The sequence below is a fragment of the Dipteris shenzhenensis genome, chromosome 23, assembly GCF_047967505.1.
Source record: "Dipteris shenzhenensis isolate YYH24624 ecotype China chromosome 23, Dip_SZ_1.0, whole genome shotgun sequence".
In the NCBI taxonomy this organism is placed as follows: domain Eukaryota; kingdom Viridiplantae; phylum Streptophyta; class Polypodiopsida; order Gleicheniales; family Dipteridaceae; genus Dipteris; species Dipteris shenzhenensis.
The window spans coordinates 52,104,725-52,131,762 of NC_141618.1; the positions used below are offsets into that span (position 1 = coordinate 52,104,725).

Here is a 27,038-nt window from a genome sequence, read left to right on the forward strand (position 1 = left end):
TTTTAGGATGTTGGATCTCTATCTCGTGTGCCATGGTGCGATAGTAGCTGCCATAGTGTGCATTGGCCTTTTATCTTTGTTGTCATCTCATTAGTTAGTTAGTGTGGGATCTTTCATCAGTTGTTATTTGAAATTGGGGGAGATCCGTCATCGGAAAAAAGATTGTATTATCTATTCATCTGCATTGTGGAAGATTCTGTACCAAATTGAAGGTCTCAAAAGGGGCAACAGTGTACTACAAGAGAATGGGACATAGCAAGTAGACGGAGACAGAGAGTGTAATGAAGCATTTCAACTTTAAAAAAAGCTCTGTTTCATCTTCATTGCTAAAGTGCTTATTCTGTCTTTTGTTTTCTTGGTTTCTTGCATCACCCTTGCGTCAGTTCCTCTCTTTATGTGCATATGAGCTGGCAAGGTTTAACCTTATATTTTGTATTATACAAATGTACGTTTTATTGTGAAGGTGCATTGGGGCCCCCCAGTGCGCCGATTCCTAGTAGGTTCTTTCTTCCTTTAAATCCTCCAAGAGATGCTTCCTTTGCTCTTGTGTAATCACCAAGAGTATAGACTCTGGAGGAAGGTGCATCGGGTCTCTCAAAGAAGACAAAGTGCAAGTGAGGAACACAAGAACAAGAAGAAGATTTTGGTTGCAAGTGAGGAAGATGAGAAGAAGAAGAAGATGACGACGGGTCTTTTTTTCCTAAAATGCTTTCCCTCCACTATGGCAAAGGAGTGCAAGAGAAGGTAACAAGGATCAGTGCCATGCAGGCATCATCAACCCGAGTCTTCCTCCTCAATGCCATCCCCTCATGTAGCATTCAAGCACACAATAGGGTGATAAGTAAATGCGGCTATAAGTAGAGAGCTTTGAGGCAAGTTGCTAAACTAGCAAGCTATGGGGTGGGGATTCCATGTCAAATGACTTGTCAACTTTGAGGTGAGTTGAAGTAGAAAGCTTTGATGTGGGGATTTTTTGGTAAGAAGAAGGTTGAAAAGCCTTCCAAAACAAGGTGGCAATGCCACATTGGCCTTGCAAATGGAAACTGAAGGTTAGGTTTTGGGGCTTGTGTGGTGAAATTCTATGCAGACATGTAGGTAATGGAGTGGTCAGTCCTGTAGATGAACAACGTTCCTGACATGGTCTCGTTGAAAGGTATGTTGGTCCGAATGTGATCTAAAGTACTACCATATATTGTGGTTGGGACTGTGAAACTTGTATTTATGCATAACATTTTGTAGCCTTGTTGAAGTTGTTGTGCTATTCATGTCGATGTTGAAGTCACCAAGGACTATTTTCTTATTGTTTTGGTTTTATGTTGCGCTTTAGAATATCTTCGAAGAGGTTCAGCAAAGTGCTTATGTTGGTTGCTGGTGGCTTGTATATTGCGACAATCGTATAATCTAAGTTTTCCTTTCAAATAAGAGCTGATATGATCTCTATTCCCTGTTTTTGGTGTTTATGGTGATGTTTCAACACAACGCTTTTGTCCAGTAGAATGCATGAACCGCAGGAGGAGAACACATATATCGCACTGAACTTTTTAAATGTGGATGTATCAAATTGATTTGTTTGAGTTTCTTGTAAGCATATGACATTAGATTGCATAAGATGTTGTGTGCCATGGATGCCAAGTTTGTACTTTTGAAATGATGTAGCATTTAAAGATTGGATGTTTATGTTGAAATTGGAGTTTCTTGTAAGGATATGACATTAGATTGCATAAGATGTTGTGTGCCATGGATGTCAAGTTTGTACTTTTGAAATGATCTTGAATTTAAAGATTGGATGTTTATGTTGAAATTGAATGTTTTTTGCATTTGTTCTTTGATTTTGCACCATCTTCTTGTTCTATTAAGTCTCTGCATTTTTGCTTGGACGTCTTTGTCAACAGGGAAGTTTTCCTTTTTTATTGGTTCTTGCAACTAAAGGTCCTCAATTTTTCCCAACACCTGAAATGGCAGTGTACGCCAATTCGTGGCCTCTAACTTTTTCTGGTGAGAGGGCGACACGGTCCATGGTGAGGCCCTGTGATCTGGTGTGACCCGCAACTGGTTGAATGGGGAATTGTTCCCTTGTTAGAATGCTTTAATATTCCTATTTGTACTTCCTTGGAGATGCAAAACATAGGTGTCCAGCTTTGATGTACTTTTGCATTGTAGGCATCCCTATTGCTAGTTCTTGCTTTTTTCCCACGGTGTCGTTTGCTAACTTGATCCATACTATGTCTTTGCCTTTATATGTTGTCATCCCTTGGAAGACTCCGTCAGCTCCATTCACAAGACCATTATGCTGGTAAAGGTTACCAGAACAAAGTTCAACAAGCATTCCTTGCTTTATCTCTATTTTTGTTCTCAGGCTGCTGTCAGTTGTTTTTGGATCTTCCATTATTTTTCGACTTGTGCAAGGTGAATCAGTCAAGTTGTGCGTGTTCATTTGCATGTTTATATATAAGAGGTATGGGAATGTGTTGTCTTGTGGTGGGGTATGGAAGCATTTTTTGTTTATGTTGTCGACTTGTTGTTATGTGTGGGTGCACTTCCTAAATAAGTTCAAAATGTCAATGAAATCATGGTTTTCTATATAGCTCATAACATTTGACTTTAGCTGTCCAGTAGGTGATGGCCATGGACTCTAGTGTTTCCTTGTTGTCTTTACTTGGCCAGCACTAGAGAGTTTTATATGAAACTCTAAAATCTTGGGAAGCCATGTCGTTAGATCAACTTAACTATTATTAGCTACTTACAATAGCTCATATAGTTAGCAATGGCCAAGCATTCTGTTGAACACCCAGCGTCGTTTATGGGTTTTACTTGGTAGAAAGATCCAGAAGTTAAAACATCAACATGTCCGAAATAATCTTTGAAATTGTGTTTCAAGGAGCGCATTCGTGATACTGAGCGACAGTCCACCAGAACGTCAGCAAACTCCTTTGTTGATCGTATAGGGTCACAAGTATTCAGCACAGCGTCTCCCAACTACCTCTAGTTTTGTAAAGAAGTTTGTGACGTCATGCAGTCTAGGATTGGGTCTTGTGGGTCTAGATTTGATCAAACAACTTAAGCAAGCATGGAGCCAGAAAGTGAGTTTATGGCTGAAGATGTGGCTCCTTTAGATGACACTGCTAGAGAGGGAGAGGAGGTTGTCTTCCTCAGTTTCTTGTAAATTTTGGCCTCTGAGGATTCATTTTTTCATGCATTTCTGGATTTTCTTACGTATGATTCTGAAAAACTTTGCAGCATTTTGTTGCATGCCACTAGGAGAGGTTTCACTTTGTATTTTTGGATTACGAAAGGCTAACAAAGTCTGTTCTGTACGTGAATGCAGCCATTAAATGCCAAGACAAAAGTGAGTGAGCTAGATCTTGCCTTGAAAAATTTACATAATACTAAAGATGAACTTGAAGAGAGGCTAAGGATTTCTGAGGAGCAGTCTTTGCATCATGCAACCAATGCAGCCAGTTTGATAAATAGAGGTGTTGAACTGGAGAGCATGATAAGCCAGCATAAAACAGAAGCAGCTGATGCAAGGAAAAAGGTTACAGAGCTTGAGACTGCCTTGCCGGATGCACAGCAGCAAGCCAGTGAACTTGACGTGAAGTTGAAGTCAGCTCAAGACAATTCAGCAATGTTTGAAAATTCAATCAGTGAATTGTCAAATACAGTTGTTGAATTGGAGGACTCAGTAAGGATTTTTGAGTCTCAGGCCAAGGAATCTTCTGCAAAGTTTGTTGAGCTCATTGTTTCCTGATGCAAGGAAATCCTGTGACATCTATTGAATCTATAAACTGAAGTTTTTTTGAATGCGTTTAACTTATTTGTGGGCTGAACTACAAAGAAATTTCACTCTTTTTCCAGATGGCAACCATTATGCAAGAGAATGACGATTTTGAAGAGAAGGCTGCCAGCCTGAAAGAAAAGTCGAATGATACTCTGAAATATCTGCTAGAAGTCTTCAGGAATCCTCATTGAGGGAGGTGTCACTCAATGGTGAAGTTCAGGATCTAAAGACTGAATTAGAGAAAGCTGTTGAGGAAATAGAAGAGCTGAAGCAAAAACTCAAAGATTCTGTGACTACAGAAGAAGACCAGGTGCCCACTTGTACTTGTGCTAGCTTCATGTATTTCGTCTGTGTCAAAACCAACCTGTGTAAAAGAATACCTCATACTTTCAATAGTTCCACATGTGTCATTTGCAGAGATGTTTCTTTTTGGAATACGAATAATATGTGCACCTTTGAAAGCATCCTTTTTGGGGCTTGGTGAATTCATGGCCCTTTTAAAAGGAAATCTTGAATGTCACAAATCACAAGTGTACATCTTTTGAATAATTATGAAAGACTACTACCACAGATTTTCGTTCTCTTTTACTGAAGAGGCAAAGGAGATGATCCACATCAGCTTCCTACACTAACTGAGTCATGTCAAGCCATCTGATGGTGTTAAGGTGGTGGGACTCTTCTTTGTGCGCAAATATGTTGGCTGTCTGTATGGGTGCATGATCTTGCAAAAAGCTTGGGCCAGAATCTTAAATGTTTGTAAGCCTTGTGTAGAATGTGATTATCTGTCCAACAAATGTATATGCAGTTCTCTAGCATTCAGCGGATCTATATAAAGGTAAAGCAATATTCATACATTTTTTGTTGTAGCAATTCCCTTTCATGTTAGAGATGCTAGAGGGTTCAATGTAACCGATCCCCGATATGATTGCTAGTTCAATGTAACTCATTCCTGCTATGCTTGTGACACTTGAAATGAGGCATGCTAATCTGATGCTGATTGGTCTTTGGAATTCTCTTACCTTGCACTATAAGTTGGCAGTATGCACTTATCTTTCTTGTGAAGAAAACATATTATGCTTTTGTTCTGCATTATAATTGTTTTTTGGTATACCAGGGTATATGTTCATGCAACAAACTATGTGAGAAACTAAAGAGGATAATTGTCTATATCCAAACATTCCATCACCCTTGGTGTGCTGCCCTATCAGCTAGATTGTCTAAGCATTTTTTGTTTAGAAATGAAGAACATGCACCTTGAAGAGATCTTGTGATGATATAAGTTTCATTAAAATTAGACTATCGAGTAGAAAGTTATGAGCAAAAAACTAACAGGGGGTTAAACTATCATAAAAACTGCCCTCCACCCATGCTAGTTTCGCCTGAGCAAACTACTCCCTCAAGGCTCCACAATTATCAACGATCCAATACCCCTAGAATTTGCCTAAAAGAGAGGAAGAAGCTTGCATGGTGGCTCGGCAAACGGATGGACCATGTGTGCATAGTGAGCGGCTGAACAAGAACTACTTTAGACACTTGAATAGAGAGAGAAAAGGACATAGGAATGGAGACTCAAGAAAAATGATAAGAAGTGACTTTCATGTTTAGGAGAGACGAAAATGAAATATTATAGTCTTCACAAGCAGTTGTAATGGAGAGGGTGTGGACTACTTTTTGGTTATGGCTGAGTTTTCCCTTCACCTTTGAAGTGTTGACAGAAACTCAATATAAAGACCTTTGTATAAATGAATGCTGAAATATGTGTGGGTGTGTGGATACGTATGTTTGAGAGCATATGTTCATACTATGGTCTACACCTGCCATTGGGCACTGATGATGTCGGTGCGGATGCCATGTAGCTAGTCCCTACTATGTGTGATGGAGTTTATGGTTTTCAAACTTGTGAGTGACAATCATGAGATTCAAACTCCGCGCTGAGTTTGGGCATGTTCCTGGATCTATCTATCTATCTATCCAATGCTGCCCTTTGGGGGAGAAGATTATCTCAATGAGAACATCTGTCTTTAAAATGAAAACTAAAATGCCAGCACAAACCAGCTCCCACAAACAGCTAGTACGGATAACTATGCCATGAGAGGATGGGTTTACAGCCTATGCCCATCACAGGATGTAGAGGACGAATGCCAAACCTGTCGAGCCTATCAGCACATCAGGGAGAAATATGAAATAAAGATGTCCACACATATGAACCTGCTAATCCTCTTGGACCAACCACCGAAGAGAATAGGAGCTTACATCGATGAGGTATTGGCACATTGCAGTAAAGTCTTGGACTGAGCACACATGCTTGCAAGCATGCTCAAGGATGCGAACACATGAACTATTGTTGACAGCTATTTTTAGAGCTGCAACATGCAATTTTTAAATGGACTCACCTTATAGATCCTATTGGGTCTGCAACGGACATTAACACATAATATCATATCATATATTCTCTCTCTCTCTCTCTCTCTTTCGCTTTCGCTCTCGCTCTCAAGACTCTCAGTCTGTAACGATGTTGAAGTTTATTCTCTTTTGTTTGCATTTTTTCTCATAAGCATGTGAGACAAATATGCAAGAAATCTCGTCCTACCCCTTAGTTGGTTTCTATAGTCAAGAATTCATGCAGAAGTGCAGTCCATAAAGACAAAGGTTATTGTAGAGGTGGATATGAAGGTCAATAAAAAGATTAAGGAGCATGAGACTGGGCATGATAATGCACTTCAAATCAGGATTGGGGGGCTACCCGATGGCTGTTACAAGGAGGAAGACTCGTGTTTTGAGACTTTGCTTAGATTAAGGCGGCAGCCCCAAGTATTAAAATGAAGGCGAAGTAGATGATGTAAAGTTCTTCCATCAACTGAGACCCATGCTGCATTTACTCTTAGCACACGGGCTGCAAGACTAAACATTCTTCGCCAATCCAATTAATTGAAAGGGACAAAAGGATGGGTAGCTGAAGAGGTCACTCGAGCACATCAAAAGGAAAGTGAGTTGGCCAAGGTCAGAGTAGCCAGACCAGGCCAACAGATGGGCAGTATATCGCAAGGGTGTGGCCCATGCTGCATTTACTCTTAGCACACGGGCTGCAAGACTAAACATTCTTCGCCAATCCAATCAATTGAAAGGGACAAAAGAATGGGTAGCTGAAGAGCTCACTCGAGCACATCAAAAGGAACGTGAGTTGGCCAAGGTCAGAGCAGCCAGACCTGGCCAACAGACGGGCAGTATATCGCAAGGGTGTGTTCATCAAGGAGTTAAATCAAAACTGAAAGACCTTAACAGTCTTAAACTAATGTATGGTTGTTTATTGTCTTACTTTTATAGACTACAATGTAGGTACCTTATAATAACTCGGAGTAGCTTTATGCACTCCTTGGGAGCTGCCTTGCGCCCTCTCTAAATGGATGTATTAGGTGGTTTTTTGCTTCCCCATAGACCTGTTGGTCTCCCGTGGACATTAGTAGACTTTTTGGAGTCCTTTGTCACTTGAGTGCTCTATCCCTCTAGACCAGTAAGCAAGCGCTTCATCTTGCGACTCCATGGTCCAATCTAGCAGTCCTCTATTAGTCCAACGCTCCCTTGCTCCAGTCTAGTAAACATGTGTCCATCCCTCTATTGCTCCAATGTTCCATCCCTCGATCTCTCCAATGTAGTAAGCAGGCGCATCTTTCCCTCCCTCTCAGGCGCAGCTCATGCGCTAGTTCTCCCCGGCTCCTTACTTAGGTTCGTCCTTTCCTTTTTCTCACATTTTAACTACTCTCTTCTTATCAAGGATACTAACACCGTGATGATCAAACTCTACCTTTATTCCATTCTTGGCAATAGCATGAATACAAAGAAATTCTTGTAGAGTTTCAGAATTAAAGCACATTACTAAGTATCTGGTCTAACCTTTCTCTTGATGAATGAAACACTTCCTATTCCCTCTTTGAGTAGTCACCCATTATGGATGAAACTTTGGGATCCATTGGTCTGAGTGAACTGTACCACTCCCTCTTATTAATAGGTCATGTGTTGAAGTGGCACCACCATACATCTTCAATGTTAGAAAAAATAAGTGTGGGGGAGGTTGCTTGCTACAGCCAAAACTCCTTGTAGAGGCAGATAGATGAAACAAGATAGCGCCTAGGAATCACACAATGTCAATTTCAAATCCAACTTCTTTTCTGTATGAGTACTAGTGTAGAGAGAGATAGAGGTGCAGACAATAAATGGACAGTGCTAGAGAGAGAGAGAGAGGGAGAGAGAGAGAGAGAGAGATTAACATCTTCAAAAGCCCCTCACAGGACCATGAGACAAAGCACACACTCCAACATCAGTTATAGACAGAGAGTCTCATGGAAGTGCATATACCACTCCCAAAGGTATTTAGATTAGCTACATTGTACTAATTAAGATAAGATAATCGGCCTGTATTACATCAGTTGAAGACTAGGAGTCCTTGCGTTTAGATTTAAAGTCTTTGATAAGTGCTTTTCCATCTTTGTAGACAGCCCATTTTCTTTCTTTGTGAGCATCCTTCACTTTGTTCAGTTCTGTGGACTTCATCTTGAGCTAAATTGGGGTGAGCTCCTCTGAGATCCATACCTTGGTACCTGTCAGCTTATGTGTTTGCATAAGAATCTTGGTTCTTGCCTTCCTATCATTGAGAACCACTTTATCTTGTATCCCAATAGGAGCCACAATGGCTATGTCCTTTAAGTCCCACTCAAGGTTGCTGCATTATATTGTCATTTTTTTCTGCTAGGCTCCCTTCATGCCAACCTTCAGGTAGTCCTCCAATGCGTAGACATCGAGCATTAGCAGCCCTTTTTTCTTGCTCACTTCTTGCTTTAGAAAGCATATATGCTCTTGTGGGTCTGAGCTAATCCTCCGCTCGTAATGCAATGTGTATGGGCTGGGCATTGCTACGACATTAGAGTAGGAAGGTTTACTGATAGGGGTTGTGGAAAAAGTCTTCACCTTTGGAAGCTCCATGAAAGCTGTCTGGAGGTCTCTAACAAATTGATTAGTTGCAAATATTTCATCTTTGGTCCTCAGGATAGGTGGCAGAATCAACTTCCCATAGATGACCTAAAAGGGGTTTTTTCCTGTGGAGCTGTGAACTGTATTATTGTAAGCAAACTCCACTAATGGTAGGTACTTTTCACCCACATAGCATTTCAGCATATCCAATGCTGTGGAATTTGCTACTTCACTTTGACTATCTGTCTGGGGATGGAAGGAAGAAGAAAAATTCAGATTCGTCCCCATATTATCAAATAAAGCTCTCTAGAATAGACTGGTCATTCTGGGATCTCGATCACTGACAATGGACTTAGGCATACCATGGTGCTTAAAGATCTGTGCCATGAAAAGCTTAGCCATATGATCTGCCTTAATAGTTTTGTGAACTGGAATGAAATGAGCTTGCTTGTTGAATCTATCAATGATAGTCCAAATCCCATCATTCCCCGACTTTGATCTTGGCAAAATAAAAAATAAAGTCCATTGTAATACTTTCCCACGGTGCCTGAGGCACGGGAAGAGGCATAAGTAGGCCAAGTGCCTTCCTTCTATCATATTTCACTTTCTGACAGGTAAGGCGTTCTATGACAAACTGATGTATATCTTTCCGCATCCCTAGCCAAAAGAAATACCTCTCTAGTGCTTGAGTTGTTGCTGTAATTCTTCTATGCCCAGCATAGGGAGGTGCATGACATTCTTCCAAAATCTTTTTCCTCATCTCCTAGGTGATGCATAGGCAGTCATCTTTCATTAGATACCCATCTTTCAGGGAATAGTGACTGGTAGACTACCCCTCTTGCACTTGCTGTAAAATCTCACCAAAATTTGCATCATTAGCATATTTCTCCCTCATGTCTTCCCGATCCCGATGATAAGCAATAGTCACATTGTTCACCCGGGCTCTTCAAGACAAGGCATTTGCCACTCTGTTCCTAACTCCCGGAGTATGGACAATCTGAAAATGATACTTTGACAGCATGTTTGCCCACTCTGGAGTCTTCGAAACACTTGGTCACGCGAGTGATCTCCAAAGTGCTCGCCTAGCTCCATATTGCTTGGTTCTTCAATCCTTCTTAGTACCTGCAACCATTAACTAAAGCGCACAACCATGGCACCCATTAATGGTCAACGCTTTGCATGCAAATAATGATCTGTGGACTAATCCTAGTCATTGTGGGCGTCCCCACCAAGCAAACATGTGGACAAAACATAGAACACAATTCTTGGTCGACTGAGGTCAATCCCCATGGTGGTAATTAAGGGGCTTGACCATCAATCAAAGCGCCTTAATTATGGCCAAGTCTCTCTAATCGAGGTTGGCGCATCTTGGTTAACGAAGTTTACCCTCTTGGCGTAAGGCAAGTACTCTCTGACCGAAGTTAGCACCTTGGTTCTTTGGCTAACCGTGGTTAACCATCTTGGCCGAAGCCAAATCTCCCTAACCAGGGTTAGGCTTACTTAACCGAGGTTAAGTATCTTTGACCAAAGTCAAGACTTTGACCAAATGAAAATAACTCTTTAAACATAATCAAATAAATGAAAAACACATTAATTATGATTAATAAATGATCAACTGAAACTTTGACTTTGGAATATTTACAGCTTGGTGACACATTATATACGTGGCAAGTATAGAGGAAGTGCTCCTCTGTCTCACCTCCTCCAAGGTACATAGTCTATAGATCAGTTGCTCTCTGGGTGTGCATGTGGCTCTCCCTGTCACAATCCTCAACTAATAGGATGAGGCCCGCATCTTTCCAATGGCGATCCTCAAGGCATGTGAGACTCGTCTGTCCTCCAAGTATTGGGTTTTGATAATCACTCCATCTACTGATACTCTGAGGAAATGATCAACAATAGAATTCGATCTTGGTGGGGAGTTCTGGTCCCCCCCAAGTCTGTGGAGCTGGAGTAGGTCCAACTGTATGATACGGTTGATCTCATCTTGTGGAATCAATTGTTCAGGAACATCTAAGCTATACTGGAAGGGGGGGAGACGATCCATTTGGATGACTTGGCTGCGAAACCATTTGGATGCGTGCGTACCAAGCCATGCTAGTTCCCTTCTTAGCTAGGTGTATAGACGACTCTAGTGCCAATCTCGGTAGTCTCCCTCTAGATAAGGTCCAGACCTTGTGAAGAAAAATGACTGTCTGGAAGATAGCATCAACATGGAGCGGTGTCATGCCGAATGATTTGGTGGGGGACTGAGGGTTTTCTCCAAATCATCCTGGATCCCATCATCACCTGCAGCCTCTCGAAACGACGCCATTCAGTCCTCACTAATAGATCACTCCTGAGAAGGGTGCTGCGTACATGGCTGTCGGTCTCACTAATGTCAAATAGCCATCCCTTTGTGGGGGGTCTTGGAAATGTGCCTGAAAGCATAGTATCTCTAGTCGAGCTAGAGCTCCCTACCCTCCCGTGAGTCGTGGCCTAGCTGCGTGAGCCATTGTGAAGACTGGACCTGCAAAGACTGCCCCTAGGTAGGTGTACGACTATGCATTCTACACTGGCTCCCCTCAGTAAGTGAAAATGTATTGATAAAGAGCTGCTTGTGAGGTGTTGAAAATCATAACCTTGGTCTTCCCAAGGTTGACTGTGAGGTCTCTCTCTTTGCAAACACCTCTAGCTACAGACTCTGCAACACCCAAGGAGCATCTTCTGCGGTACAAGAGCAGGTCACAGTACAAGAAAGAGAGCTCACCTGGTCAACAGCAGATGCAGGATCAGGCGCAGCAGTATAGCGGTCTGTACGGGGCTGTCACAGGGCAGTGCGATGGACTGCAGCACACTGGAAGAGGCTGGAGCAGACAGTGCAACAGCAGAGACAAGGTGGGCTGAAGGCAGACAGGAGCCAGGTGTGTGTAGGGCTTATTTTTAGGCTGGAGGGGCCAGAGCAATGCGACACACCGGTAGGTCCAGTCTGTGGGCTGGTCAGACTGCTAGTCGGTCAGTTCCAGAGGCTTAGTGTCCTCTAAAAGGGGCACATTCCACATTCCATTAGTCCAGGTCCTGGTGCCTCAAGTTGAGTTGTCAATACTGCAACAGAGAGGTCCAGATCTACAGCAACAAGCCTTCAGAAGGGTTGCCTACACAGCAGCAAGGAGGTGAAGGTTCAATAGGGCAAACACTACCTTACGATAGGCTGTCCAATTGAGCAACAGGAAGGTGTGTTGCGGGGTACCCTTATGAAACCCACACAAGCTCTAGGAGAGCAACGCAGCTGAGTGTTTTGAAGGTGCCGCGAGGAGGCAGGACAACAGCTTCCGGGTGTTACAGGGGTCCACATATAGTCAGCATCCTGCTGATAGGGGTGGCACACTGTGCCCATGTTTTGTATATGAATTGGTCCATCCTTGGACAAAAATTTATTACTGTTTCTATATACTCTCTCTCTCTCTCTCTCTCTCTCTCTCTCTCTCGCATTGATACATTTACTGTCTGCAACATGATCTCTCTCTACACTAGTACACATCAGGGAAAAGTCTCTCTCTCTCTCTCTCTCTCTCTCAAAGCAGGACACCCCATGGACACCGGGAACTACCATACCCTCATGATGGGTCACACACTGGCTAAGATGTATGGGTCAATACTAGAGAGAGAGATCAGCTCCTACACGAAGTGCATGGGCAGAGGGCAATGGGACAGGCTGGGTTTCGGAGACAGCACTCCAACCTTGACCACATCTTCACTTTGCGGGCAGTCATCAAGGAGGTGAGGTCAAGAGCCCAGAAAGTCTATGCATGTTTTGTAGACTTTCGGAAGGCCTTCGAAACAGTCCCACGATTTCGGATGATCAGACGACTCCCAAGAGATGCATATCCTAGGAGACATGATATGGGGAGTGATGAGCTTATATGAGTCGTCAAGACTCAGAGGGAGAATATGCGCTCTTGGAGGCTTGTGAGAGTGGATTGAGAGCCTGATAGGGGTGAAGCAGGGATGTCCTCCCTCACTTACATTATTTGGGCTATACATTGATGAGATCACGACCTTCATTGATCGTCTGGGGGGCGAGGGATCACTGTTGACTGATCTAATGATACAGATATCACTGTATGCAGATGACATAGGCCTCCTATCTTCTTCAACAGTGGGCCTACAGCAGCACCTAGAGGCCCTACTGCCTGCAGCCTCCTTTGCAGTTCCAATCCTGCTTTTATCTGTGCTGGTCCTGGTTACATGTTTCGCCCATGGTCTGGGCCTTTCTTGGTGCACCTCCCCCATGCTCTCCTCATTTGGGGGCTTACAAATGTGGAGATGACCTTTCAAACTCCAACAGACAGGTCCCGATGTTACATTGGCAATCAAGGGTATCTCCTCAATCATGAAAAATAGCTCATTGATGAGAGAATTGCTGATGCTTTTGGTCTCTTCCTTGGGCTTCTCATTGCTGTCCTTGTTGTTTGCTTATTTCCTACACTTCCACCAACACTTTATTTGATTTTTCAAAACTTCAAGCAATTAATTGTCATTTCTCTTACTACAGGCGTTATTGCTTTGCTTTGATCATAGTTGAGCCGAATATAATCTACCGTACGTATGATGACGCCCACAAACCTGAGAACAAAACCAAAAGTCTAAAATATTTAGTTTCACTTTTTTATTATTGTGTCCAAATTTACTTTTAATAGCTGGACACTTTAGATGAAAGGACATACACGACATGTTACTTTTGCTTTAAAATTTGTACCTGCCCATGCATAATACTCCTTTGTATGAAATTTAATAAGTTATTGCGGTACAAGATGATGGTTCAATTCTCTAGATGTGTTAACTATCATGAAAGTACAGTTGTATAGGCTAAAGGCTAAGCATAGGTTACAAGTATCTTACGTTACATATGTAGTAAAATGTATCACGTTGTATAAATTTTTGGGGGAGATTTTGAAAATCCATGGCACATACCTAACCTACCTTAAAAATTTTCACTGTACGGCACCAGTACTGGTGCTTGTGCTGTACAGAACGTTCTGTGCAACCATGGCTTTGATTCCCTTTTTGATGCGTTATGGTTCGTTTTGGATCTGTGGTGTTCTTTTCCTTTGGAAATCCTGTTGTTTGAAATTTTGCCCCTAGGTTTGGGCTTTTAAGGCAGTTGCTATAAGACCCAAAATCTGAAAATATAAGTACTGACTTGTATGGAATGCTTCTTTAGAGATGACGGTGTAGGAAAGAAGCAATAAATGCGTAAAGCTCATCAGCTGAGCCCTTGCCCCCCACAATCCTTGTGACCCTTCCAATCATCCCTTGGTTTTTTCCTTGTGGTGCTGTATAAAATCGAGACATGAATTTTGGATCTCACTATACTGTAATGTACTTTCTGATGGATTTCAGGCACACATCGATCAACTAATGGTTACTTCCAACTCTTTTGAAGGAAAGCTAGCTGAAGCAGAGGAGGAGATGTTCAAATCAAAGCTTGAGATCAACAAAGCCCAAAAGGCTTACATGGAGCAGCAGACTATTGTAAAGGAGCTGGTATGATTAGAGCACTATGTTGTAGATAGTATCTTCTCACGACCACATTTCTTTTGCTTGATACATTTAATAGCGTTTCCTCTTACAAAAATTACAAACAAAAGAAAGAACCTCAGCTAGCGGAAGTGAAAAAGCCCCTTCTGAACTCTTGAAGTAATCCAACGTTGGGTAAACAGACTCCTTCCACGGTTGCACAGACTCTAACCATGATTGGCAAGGCACCTTAAGGAAATAGGTGGACAGAAAAGTAGAGTGAAGAATGCAGGTTTATCAATACTTTTAAGCCCACGCTCAAAATATTCACGAGATTTTTCTGACTAGCCTGGAAAATAAGTGATTCATAGGTCCTGATGGAAACTCCGAAGGACACGAAAATAAGATGCTTGTAGGTCCCCCTGATGGCAATTCCTAAGGACAGGAAATTGCCCGAGAGCAAAGAGACCAGAATCTAGAATTATCAGACTAAAGACAAGCCGTATTGATTTAAGATGCAGCATTTATCTTGTGTTTTTTCTATTAACTGCCTTAGGAGGCAAAATTTGTAGCCAACCTATGTAGAGCATCGCTAAACTTGCATATTTTTCTTGCTTTCAACCTACTGCCTGCTAATAATGTTGTCTCTTTTGTTATTAATTTGCTCAAATGGTTTGGAAGTGTCAGATTAGTACATGACTTCACTTTGTCTTCACATTCAACTTGGGAATCGAGTGTTATGGGTTATCAAAGTTTTGTGATGGTAATTTTGAATATGCAGGAGGTTACGGCAGCAACAAACGGAAAGCTTTCAACTCACAGCTCACATCATATGCTTTTTGTGCTTTCATTCATATCATTATTGTCAATAATGTAGGATTTTGGATTGCACAAAAGATCTATTCGAAGGTATTAGAGAGGGCGGAGAATTGTGGCAAATGAATTTACGATTCTTAGATCAGTTGTATATGCAAGAACCTTTTCAGAAGCAGAACTGCCAGACGTGTGCTCTTTGTTCCCAACGTGTGTAGCTTTATGATGGGATCTCGAGGATGAGGGAAAACAGACACCTTCGTAGCTCTTCTAAAACAAGGTGGTGCAGCTAGGAAGCTCATGATGCTGCAATTTGTGCATGTAACTGAATTTCAAACAGATTTGTGTACCGGTGACAAATTAATCAACCGGGACCGCCGTTTTCGAGATAATGTGGGGATCAATCTAATGCTTTTTTATTGCTTCATGGACTCTAATAATTGTAGGCAAGTTGCTCTTCGAAAAACGAAGAGACTCACTTTTTAGCACTGCCCCTAAAAGGGGCAGACTATAGCATCGAGGCCACGTGGCAGTCATGCAATCCTTTCTGCATGGCTGGGCGGGCACCCAGCCTTGTGCTACTGCTCCTCGTCACTCGACGTCCTTTTAACCGATCTTTGAACAAGAAGCATGTCTTCATCACCGGAGGCTCTAGCGGTATCGGTCTCTCCATCGCCAGGAAGCTGCTTCTCCAAGGGGCCAACGTCACTTTGGTGTCGCGAAGTATGGCCAATCTAACTACGGCAGCTGAAAGCCTTGTTAAAGAAGTCCATTGACAGAATCCGCTGTGAGGTATGTTTATTGATTTCGTGCATTCGCTTGGACAATCTTGCCAGAATGTGCATGTTTTAGCTGGTTGAAAATGAGTTGTAAGACAATCTCGTTGCCCATTGTGTTTTTATCGCCTGCGCTAAGTCGTTGTCTTTACTTGCTTGCCCTTTGTGAGTTGTGTGTGTCTAGCTTGATGTCCAGAGAGATAATCCTGATGGTGAAAGAACATGTGTATCTTCGCCGAATTAGTTTAGCAATAACTCAATTCCATCTGCATGCAATGAGATCTCGCGGGCAATGCTCTGGACGTGCGCGCAGAATGGGTTTTGAGCCATGTTCCTTGCTATGAAAACCTCTGACTGACCGCATCTAATTTTCCCGAGTGTCTCCAGGAACGACATCAAGCTCTAACAGTACCAAAAATGGGCAGCGATGACAGCAGGTAATTTCCTGAATCCTCTGCATAGCTTTGAATCTCCAAAGAGGAACCTCAAGTGCATGATCGTTTAACATGTAGCTGAACAGCCCAGCATCTAACATGATTCTCTCTACATTATGAGGGCTCTGTGATCGTCTGACGACTGGAAGTGAGCCCATTCACTGATAATGAACCCGAATTGCAGGGATTATTGCTATCGCTACTATTATAGCAGGCCTTGTGGTGGCAAGCGCGGTACTGATCAGGAGCCGTAGGTCGTTCGCTCTACCACGAGACAGGAAAGCAGAATCTCGTACGCTAGCTGCTTTCTTGTCTCAGGGGAAGTCAGAGGTTTTCTCTTACAGACAGGCGGACAAGGCCACCGAAGGCTTCGCGTCCAGCGAGAAGCTGGGAAATGGAGCTTACGGAACAGTGAACGCAGGAACACTGGAGGATAAGCGCAGAGTTGCAGTGAAGCGGATTCACTACTTCAACTCGCAAGGCATTCAGCAGATTGTGAATGAAGTGAACGTGAAATCTGGTGCGCCTGTTGGGTTGCTGTGTCGAATCCAGCGAGCCTCTTCTCGTTTTCGAGTTCGTTTCGAACGGTACTGTGGCTTTGTACGTGCAGATTGTTTGGCCAACGCATTGGCGGAATTGGTAGAGGTCTGAAGAACCAGTGAGAGTGCTATCGTTCGTGATGATAGCTATTTTCCGTTCGATAATTCGGATCAAAGGGAAAAAATGTTTGATGAAACACGAGAGGCAAGAGGGCTCCATTGTCGCAGCTCTCCACAGGATATGTGATTGACACCGAATCAAAGCTGTTGCTCCTACAGCTGAGTCTTACAGAGGACCATTTACATTACATAGCACGAGTTAGATTTCAAGCACAAATTATTTGTAAACTTGAATTGTTGTTGTGAGCAAGGCAGGTTCATGACGACAGTGTCGTAGGATCCAAGATCTATTATCGTCCCCCTGCCACCCACTTAACTACACACACTTAGAGCTCACTTGGCATCTTTACCTTGGCTTCCATCTAGCTATACTTTATAGCCCACCACCCTCCCCAACCCTTGAGTGTCAAACTAGATTGCTCGGATTGATGTTCAATTGTTTTAACTGAAACATGATCAACAAGTACGGCTTGTAGAGCGTGTAGATAGAGAATAAGGTGCATATTCTCATTTTCACATAGTTGCTGAACTGTATGCAGCCATCATAGTAGCCCCATCCGAAAGGGAACAGGAAGGGGAACACTGCTGACTCCATGGTTATGTCAACGCACGCACTGCCAGCTGCTGCTACTCCGTCGACGTGGAATGAAGCGACCCTCTCTGAAAGCATTTCTGTACCCCGTAGCTGTATGGAGGCAAACTCATGCGCAACGGTTCGCGGGGTCCACCATGTTTTGCAAAAGCAGGAGCTCAGGCTGAGATTCCGCTATTGACATTAACTCGAAGGGAGCTGTCTCATTGTGTAGTTCCAAGATACTTGCAATGGTTTAAGGAATCAAGATGCACATACCCATCTTGATGTCCGCACGCTCTGCTAAAGAATTGTACTTGCGCAATATTGGATTGTTCTCGATGTTGTATGCGAGCACAGCTGACAGCTCGTTCGTCACGATTTCTAGAGCCGAGCTTAGTGGGACGTTTCGCCAAGATATCAGAGGATTGTCTAGAAGTGACCTTCGATCGAGTGTGCCACGAGCAATCGCATTTGCAGTCGTGGTAACTGAAATGGATATATCTATGATGCTTAGCAGTTGCGTGTGGAGGTGGTTTGTTTTAAGCAACTGCCGAGAGTACTGTGGCATCAACCGCACAATGTATCTGCTCCGCTGGGCATCTCGTGTGCAGCTTTGGCATTTCCAGTAAGTCACTTGCATGCCCATATTCTCGCAGGCATCCAAAAGTATCATGTTTCCGAGTGCGGCGCTGTGGCTCGAGATGCGTATGCCTTGCGAAGAAACGATCCTTTGGTTTGCAGACAGTAGCGTGGTTATGCCACAGACACCGCAGATTTGAAGGCTAGAGAAAATAGCCGCGCAATTACTAACCCATTGCTTGTATCTATCTGCGATGGTTAACCACGATGACGTAGCTGGCCTCAAGGACATCTTTCTTGATGTTATATCAAGTTGAATAGCTCGATCTCTGGCTGCTCTGAGCGTTGACGAATGGTCATGTTCGAAGGAGTTTCCGGTGGTCATTTCTACATCGTGACATGAATCGATGTCTTATGTTCGGGTTTAAACACCTACAGGGATTAATAATAAAAACCATCCGAAACTTTGCTACAATTTCACTCACGTGGTTTTGTCTAAATGCAACAGAAAAAACAAAATGGACTGAATCTCTATCTTTAGAAGGTGAAAGAATTGATAAAATAACTTGAATCAAGCAAATACATTTTGTTGTGCGTACCTTTAGGAGAAGACACTCGTTTGGAGGCTGCAAACATCTCGAAAACAGAAGTGTTGCAAACATGATTAGTATGTTGGTCGAACCAAGCAAATGTAATATTCCCTTGCGGAAACAGAATGTGCGAAGAAGTGTGCGTGCTCAAGATGAGGTGTAAAAAAAAAAAACCATACGTAATGTATGGTGGAGAGCCAGCACATGTCTCTCCAAAAATTATATATCATAGGGGAACGTGCCATCCCCCCGTTTCGAATAGTCACCTCCAGTGTTGGAGGTGTAGTGCATTAATACGGACCAGAGCAACAGACGGTGCATAAACATTTCAGAATTGAAATGACCGTACATTCTACTTACGTGGAGTATCCTTTGTGACGTCCACAGCTCGACGAGAAGTCGCCTGTTTCTTTGCTGGAATGTTGGAATCTGAAAAACAATCATGATTAGTCAATATGCATTCCTCATGTTCTGCATGTTTGGATATGTTGGTTAGGATATATGCAATTTCCTAAAGATGATAAATTCAAGCACAAAAGCTATACACAATCCAACGATCAAAGATGTTAAAACCATCAAGGTAATCATCTTCACACATCTTCGAGCAGTTGTAGTTACAATTTTACAGAGGATCAAGCGCTTCTATTTTGTCCCCTTCACCCGGAATCCACCGCGATATAGGCAACTTGGGTCAGTCAACAAGCAGAACACTTAGCAAATTAAGCTCGTCTTCGAAGGTAAACGTCCGTGATCATTGCTTCGAGCTGTTGTACACTATTACAATGCTGAGGAGCCGCGCGATACTGTTTTGTCTTCTCCTGCTGTAAATCGAATAAGGTCCAGCGAGAGGAGCCGAGAAGTGATTCCCATCAGTGTTCATCTCTAAAGGACCGGACATATAGCCCCGCTCCAATGGCCCTGACATGAAGCCTCTTTCCAAAGGTCCCGAGATGAGCCCCCGTTCGATGGGTCCTGACATGAATCCCTTCTCCAAAGGTCCAGAGAATGTTCTGGAGATCGGACCCGAGAAGGTGACGCCCCTGGGAATGGGTTGCAGTGGCAACGCACTGAAGGAAGAGGTGCTCTCGAAGGCAGCCGCACGATCATCCGGGACGCTGGTGAAGGAGTGGAATTGCTCATGGCAGACGGCGGTACGCGGGGTGGAAGTGTTTGCAGTCACGGAAGCACCAGAGATTGATTTGAAGGTGGTTTCGGAGAGGTTTCTTGGTTTGTCAGCTGAAACAATAGCATTGTCGCTGTTGTGCAATCGGAAAGAACCGCTGCGAGCTTCGGAATCAGCCAAGGGAACAGGGACGACGCTGTATCTGTCTGAGGGGGAGGGAGAGAGGTGAGGGGGGGACTCGAGGGATGGACGAACATAGCAAAAGGAATGGCCTAAGCCTTCGTCGAGAGGCTCAGAGAAGAAAACAGCCACTCGCTCGCGATCGTGAGCAACAGGCACAAAGCACCCCACCACGCGCGACACACTGTTGCCCATGGCACATCTCTCTCTTCTTGTGATTGCTTGGCAGCTCTGTTTGACGATCCTCTCCGACTGCGGGCTTGTCAAGGTCAGAGGGGAAGATGGGTGGTGCGGAATTCCATGGCCGAATCTGAGGGAGAAGCACAAGCTACAGAGGTAGAGGGAAGGGGGAAGCAAATAGGCTTGATTTGTGTGTAGGGAGAGGGAGATTGCGAGGAAGCATGGCTAGGGAGGGAGGGAGGGAGGCCTTATAGGCTTCAGGAGGGCTGTTGAGCAACAAACTGCGACTGGTTCCACAACAAACTGTGATGGCAGCAAACTGAGATGAATGCGGAAGGGGTGATTGATTGCAGCAGAAGGAGCAGAAGAGCAACAACAGCAACAACAACAAGGCACAACAGAAAGCGAAGACGAGCTGAAAAACCGTTGTTCTTAAGAAAGAGAGCAATGAATAGTCGAGTATGTATCGAAGGTATACAAACCGAGACGGGCTTTTCAATAGCGATCAATCGATACGATGAACTGAATACAGCTGGTTGACAACGAGCAGAACACTATTTCAATGCTTTCACCTTCTGTCGAAGTGATCAACGTGAGCAAGGATTTTGTTCGTCCGTTTCGCCTGTCGAAGTGATCAACGTGAGCAAGGATTTCGTTCGTCCGTTTCGCCTATATTTAAAGGTTTTGCCTTGGCTTTTTACGCAGTTGGCTTTTTACGCAGCTTTTCAAAAGCTTTCCAGGTGAGGAATCCACAAAAGACTCAAATAGAGTACTGGTCATTTCTAGAACAATGCTTTAAATAGACAACTGTACCTTACGTAGTGTGAACAGTTGAGAGCGTGCAGATGTCTCCTCCTTCAGGCTAGCCTCCAAAAAGGCTTTTGATGCCTCTACTGAGCTCAGTTTGTTTTGCAACACAGCAAGCTCTCTCTGAACGTCAGTAAGCCGACCTTGGCCCTGTTGCTCTTCTGACTAATACATCTTTAGCTTTGCTTTTAGTTGGTTTACTTCTTCATTAAAAAGAGACTGCAATTCAAGGACATTGTCTCAGAAGACTCTTTTGAAGCTTAAATGTGAAACAGAAAGGTAAGAAATTTGATACCTGCAGGGATTGTAGCTCTTGTTGAAGCATGTTATTCTCAGCGTATGTATTATCACTGAAAGCTGGAGATATTGATTTCTTTTGTGGCTGTGAAAGCTGCTTTGCTTCTCGTGCTACTTGCAGCTCAGCTCTGAGTTCCTCATTCTCTTGTTTCAACTGCAAGGGACGCATATATTGTTTACATTTTTCTTTTCAGTTGGCATGTAGGTTAGACGGACATGGCACTTTCAATCTTATAATATATACACCAGTAAACTGCAAAAAACTATTGATGTCTCTAATTTACCTTGACCTGAACTCAAATAAAAGAAAACCCTGAAAACTTTCTTTAATCAAAGGATTTAAATACAAAGTCATTGAAGAGACCTTGCCACGAATTAAGACCAGTGTGTCATTTTTAGCATCCACAATCACTCGGAGCAAAGTGAGACCATTTTCCAACCTTGTCAACTGCAAAAAAGCTAAAGGGTTAATACCGACTTTGTACTCAAAGCCATCAACAAATTGTTTTAGAATTCATGTTACCTGGTCCATCAATGCTTTTCCCTCGGCAAAATCTGGAGCTACTTTGGGTGCGGCTTTATTAATATCAAATCCTGAAGGTTTGAACGTTGGCAGGACATGACGCTGGAAGGCATCCACAGTGTCAGCCAGGGTGGTTCCAATTCCAACACTGTTTTTTAACGCCTCTTCTAGCGATTGCAATCGTTGTGTCAATTGACTTTCCTGTGCAGCAGCAACTTGCTTCGTGTCTTCTAGGGCTCGCGCACACTGTTCTTTCTGACTTCTTGCTTGTTCCCTCTCGCTCAAAGCTTGAAGAAGCTGTCCTGATGTACTTTGCAACATATTTTTCAGTTGCTCAACCTCGGCCTTCAATTGTGACGTGGCCGACTGAACCATAGATGCAACTTCTGCATCGCGATGTTGCCGAAGTCTTTGGAGCTCAATCCGCTGTAGAAGTTACACAAATCACTTAAAGCATGATTTGGACAGTTATACACTAGTTCTTTGTATAATGTGAAAGGGGAGGGGTCGCACCTGGTTTTTCTCGCGGGCAATAAGGTCGTTGAGCTGACATCGTAACAGATCGTTCTCATTCTTGAAGGATCGATTTAGGACACTTTCCACGTCGCTGATGCCTTTCTGCCGCCTCTGTTGTAAATTGAGCACCACAATGTTTTCATAAACAAGGATTCGACATGTAGAATAATCATTCTGGAAATATTATATCGCTAAAGTCATACTGGTCATCCACGTACCTCCGGAGAGCCAGATACGTCACCTGCATTCCTACTTCCGCTCGGATCTGCATCAGGACAAGTTAATTTTGGTGAAGAAAGGCGCCACATCGCTAGTTTGGCCAAGTATCTTTAGAATTTTGACAAATAGGCATTGCTAGATTTGCGAACGCATTCCCCTTCAACATGTAAGAGCACGGTAAATGATGCCGCAGAAAATTTAGTGCTTCCAACAAAACCATGGGTATGTTCTCATGCCTACGATCTCCATTGGGCTATTTTGATTAGTTCCAAATTTCTTTGGTCTGCCGCAACAGGAGGCAATCGCTTCTAACAAGGATACGTTCTAGGGAGGCGGTGCTCCCAGATACGAACTCAGTCCATACAAGCATCAGAAAAGCACACAAAAGATTCGGAATATGAAGAAGGGGGGAGTACAAAGAAGGGAGGCAAGGGCAGCAGGGTTGGAGGTTGAGGAGGGAATTTGAGGGGAGGCTGTAGCTGCCATGGAGGGGCTTTTTACGCAGCTTTTCAAAAGCTTTCAAAGCTTTTGGGCTTTCAGAATTTAAAAAATCTAAGGGTGTATATTGTGCCATGTGGAAGCACAGGATTTCAGAATTTGAAAAAACGTCCTAGTGCTGGCCAAGTAATAACGCATCCTTTTTTTGGGCCGAAGCACTAAATGCACTTCTTTTTGTTTGTTGCATTTCCAAGGAATTTGGAATTTAAAATAAACTCGTCCGAGATTGCCGTGATGTGAAAGAACTTAAATTCGTTCCAGTCTCTCATTTCATGGCAAAGCCATGGAAACTCATTTAAGGATTGCAAAGCAAGCGTGAAACGGAAATATATATTGGCCAAAATCGTACCTTCCACTTCTAAGTAGATAGAACTTGTGTCGAAGTCATCGATTTGCATAGTGCAAGGTGGAGAAGAAAACAATGTTATCTTGGCCTTTAAGTTAATGTCAAACTTATAGGGAGATTTGAATTAAGCTACAGTACTCAGCAATAATAACTGCAACAATGATACAAACACGTCTCCTTTGATTGTGTGTCACAATGTTCTCTTCTGGGACTATGAGTTGGAACGATGAGCGTATGAGGTACGCTTATGAGGTATTTTTAAGAACGAAATGAGGGTGTAAAGGGAGGAGTAAGATCAGAGAGCCTTAGCCTATATATCGGCACCGTGTCCTACGATCTTTGATTACGGAGAGGTCTATTTCGGGTATCCCTTAACATAATCAAACGACTACTATTTTCAGACATTAGGGGAGAATTGGGGTCTCCAAAGGGCTCCCAATTAGTGTTTCCTAATTTCAAGGGATTAGTGAGGTATTTGAGGTGTATCAATGGGAGTGCTATTTTTTGTGGGGCAATGCCATGTTGAGGTGGAGGGTGGGCATACTTGCAAACAGCCCCTATTGGCTACTCCTGTTATACTGGGGACCACTCAAACCATCCCCCTCCTCCCCTCAACCCATGCTTGACGCTTCTCCCATATGCACCTCCATTTTTCAAACGTGGGAACTCATTTGGCATCTTCTCTACCCCCTCTTGCTCTGGTCCACTGTCTTTCTCCCTCTCCAGCACCTCCTGTAACAGTTGCTCATTCTCTCTCCATTCCTAGCTATAGCACCAACTGCTCATCCCCCTCTGCTCTTTCTTCCTCCATTCCTAGCTATAGTACCTCTTGTAGTGGTTGCTCATCTCCCTCTGCTCTTTCTCCCTCCATTCCTAGCTACAACACCTCCTGGAGCAGCTACTCATCCCCCTCTGCTCTTTCTTCCTCCATTCCTAGCTACAGCACCTCTTGGAGCTTTTCTCAATCTTCAGTTGCACCCTCTATACCTTCTCCCTCTATCGGAGCTGCTCTCTCCCTCCAAGCTGCACTTTCTAGTCCACTATTGCTGTTGTGACCTCTGTACAAGCATGGTGAGGAGACCATACATGTACTCTGTGTCCTACAGGAGCAAAAATGCACTGGGTGAATGGGTGCCTTGCACCTACAGCTTGAATGATTGGATAGTCATGAGAGGATCTGCCAAGAGTCCACATAAGCTTCCTAAGAGCAAAAGAGGTGATCTTTTGCATGAATGGAAGGGCCGCATCATGAAGTTCAAGCTTGGGAAGAAAGGATGGCTTGCAAAGGTGCAAACACATCTACATGGGGAAGGACATGCGCCTTCCTCCATCAAGCAATCAATCGATAATACCATTGCATTGTAAGTCTGTATTTTGTGTAAGATTTTGAAGTGTAATGAGTCAGTTTGAAATTGTATTTTGAAATAGAACCAGTGTAATGAGACAGTTTGAAATTGTATTTTGAAATAGCACTTGTGCATAGCAGATGTATTTCCTTCAAACTTTGAGGAGTGGGAACCAGTCCAGTGCTTCTTAGGTAAGTTTACTACCATTCATGAGGATTTAGGAAGGCAAATGCATGCTAGAGAGAAGTCCTCTACTTTGAAATAGAGAAATATCTATTGGTATAATGCCAAGTACATTACTCCAAGGACGGCATCAAGCTATGGCCATCTTCAGTGCATTGCAACACCACAACTTGAAGACATGGATTGCAGCATGGTGGACACAAGAACAGTGCAATCATACAAGGAAAAGATTGCAAAGGATGTGGGCATGAAGTTTATATTTGGCTCTAAATGGGTAAGGTTGTCTTGGTTTATCTCACTCCAGACGTTGCTTGGACTCCTGATGATGAGAACCGCCTTCAGATCCCTGCTAATCATTGCCCTCTTGGCCACTGGTGCCTGCAGTATGTTCAGAGGCCATGGAGTTGTGAGGAGGAGAGCGGGTAGTGTCTAAACGGCGTCCAGTGGGTCTAGCAGTTTGTTTAACTCGTGCCATAGAAATGAGGGATTTTAGGGTTTTGAAGTGCTTTTTATGTAGTCTTTTTTAAAGCACTTTAGGGTTTTTCTTTTAAATTAGGGTTTTTTGAGTGCACCCCCTCCCCCCCAAGTCTTTTGTCACCAGTTCAGTAATACTTAATCTTCACCAGCCTCCCTCCCAACCCACTCACCCCTCCGCCCTGCCATGTCGCACATGTAATTTTGCAATTTCCAAACAAATTTGTGAATTTTGGAATCTATAATTGACTCAAAATAGTGTTAACTTTATTCATCAAACATTTTACATTTGGGGCTCTCTTAGGACCCAACGCATCCCCTGTTTGACTCTACGTTGCAACCAAAGCACAACCCCTTGGCTCCCTGTTGAGGACTTCCAAGCAGCACATCTCCTTGTCTTCTTGACATGTTGAACTACTTTTGTGAGACTTGAGACCTCTACCTTATCGCGCTTGAGAGTCCTAGCCTCTAGACATCTATAAAACCAATCGAACATTTCGTGTAGTGCATTGCTTCGTGCGATACCACCCCCATGCCTTGTAATCTTGAAGTATGCTGCCTTCGCGCGATACCACCCCCATGCCTTGTATTCTTGAAGTATGCGATTTCTCCATTCCTTGAGTATTCCAAATGGATAGAGGGCCTCGTTGCTCCACAAACCATGGTGCATGTGTATAAAGAATATGCTGTAAAGAAAAACATTGTATTAGAAACATAAACTGACTCAAGTTTAAAGCACAAAATTTTAACCTAAGGAGGATTACCATGTAATGTGTAATATGTGACTCCCCCCATGATTCTACCATCAATGATATGAATTCTCCTAATGCTATCCTGAATCTCTCATAATAAAGCTTATCTGTTTGACCTTGTCTAAGCAACTTTATAAATGCATCAAGCTTTGTCCACAGTTTTGCTCTCAAAGTAGCAATTCGCGGATGTGAAGCTTGATTTGTAGTGCACTCATACAAAGCTTTCTAGTACTCCCAACCTAGGGTGCTTTGAGCCAATGTATGTTTTTCTTTATCAGCATTGTGGTTGGACAAGAACCTCCTTGCCTTTCCTCCACCCATGGATACTTTAGCAGGAAGATTTTGTGTCTTTCCTGATTGTTTGTTGTCCTGCTTAAGCTTCACATTGCTTCCGTGAAGTCCCATTAGTGAGAGTAGTTCTTCAACTTTTGCAATGCATTGTGTAGATACTTGCTATGGCCTCAAATTCCAAGCATAAACTAGATGGAGATAGAGTAACTTATCAAGTATATGCAGTTCAACATGCAAAGTACACACGTATACCTGCTCCAATGGAATTGGTAGAATGGAGTCCCACTTAGGATCCTTTTTGTGTGACGATCAAGGGCTGCACTTTGGTTGCAAGAAAGGATGCCATTTTCCCACCGTAGGCTTCCCTTTTGCATCTTCTGAGAGTGGGTGCAATACAAGCATGTCCATTTTGCATCTACACCTGTATCACAACCATACAAGCACTTGAGGGTCTTCAAATCACGAGCTAGATGCCATTCAACTTGAAACGTTCCATGCCATCCACAATTAATGTTTGCCCTGCCTCTTGTCTTCGAATAATCAACGGGATGCCGGTTCTCTCCAAAACCCACTTCAATGTCTCGTGGCACTCCTTTGGGTTCTCAATGGCTGCAAGCCACCATATGTCCTCAGATT

At 43.3% G+C, this 27,038-nt stretch overlaps 2 protein-coding genes and 1 pseudogene across 2 annotated transcripts; 2 read left to right on the forward strand and 1 right to left on the reverse strand.

Moving 5' to 3' along the window:
* Window positions 1–372: 372 nt before the first annotated feature.
* Window positions 373–15,569, forward strand: LOC147887528 (uncharacterized). Its single transcript, XM_087394896.1, has 5 exons — window positions 373–744; window positions 3,326–3,682; window positions 3,856–4,088; window positions 14,126–14,269; window positions 15,024–15,569. The coding sequence occupies exons 1-3, from the start codon at window positions 706–708 to the stop codon at window positions 3,967–3,969; spliced, it is 510 nt and encodes a 169-aa protein (XP_087251022.1). The 5' UTR covers window positions 373–705; the 3' UTR covers window positions 3,970–4,088; window positions 14,126–14,269; window positions 15,024–15,569.
* An 11-nt stretch (window positions 15,570–15,580) lies between these two features.
* Window positions 15,581–16,916, forward strand: LOC147887529 (wall-associated receptor kinase-like 14). Its single transcript, XM_087394332.1, has 3 exons — window positions 15,581–15,847; window positions 16,219–16,268; window positions 16,450–16,916. Exons 2-3 carry the CDS (start codon window positions 16,259–16,261, stop codon window positions 16,914–16,916), a joined length of 477 nt encoding a protein of 158 aa, XP_087250458.1. The 5' UTR covers window positions 15,581–15,847; window positions 16,219–16,258.
* Window positions 16,917–20,645: 3,729 nt separating this feature from the next.
* Window positions 20,646–22,601, reverse strand: LOC147887530 (uncharacterized; annotated as a pseudogene).
* Between the last annotated feature and the right edge of the window lie 4,437 nt (window positions 22,602–27,038).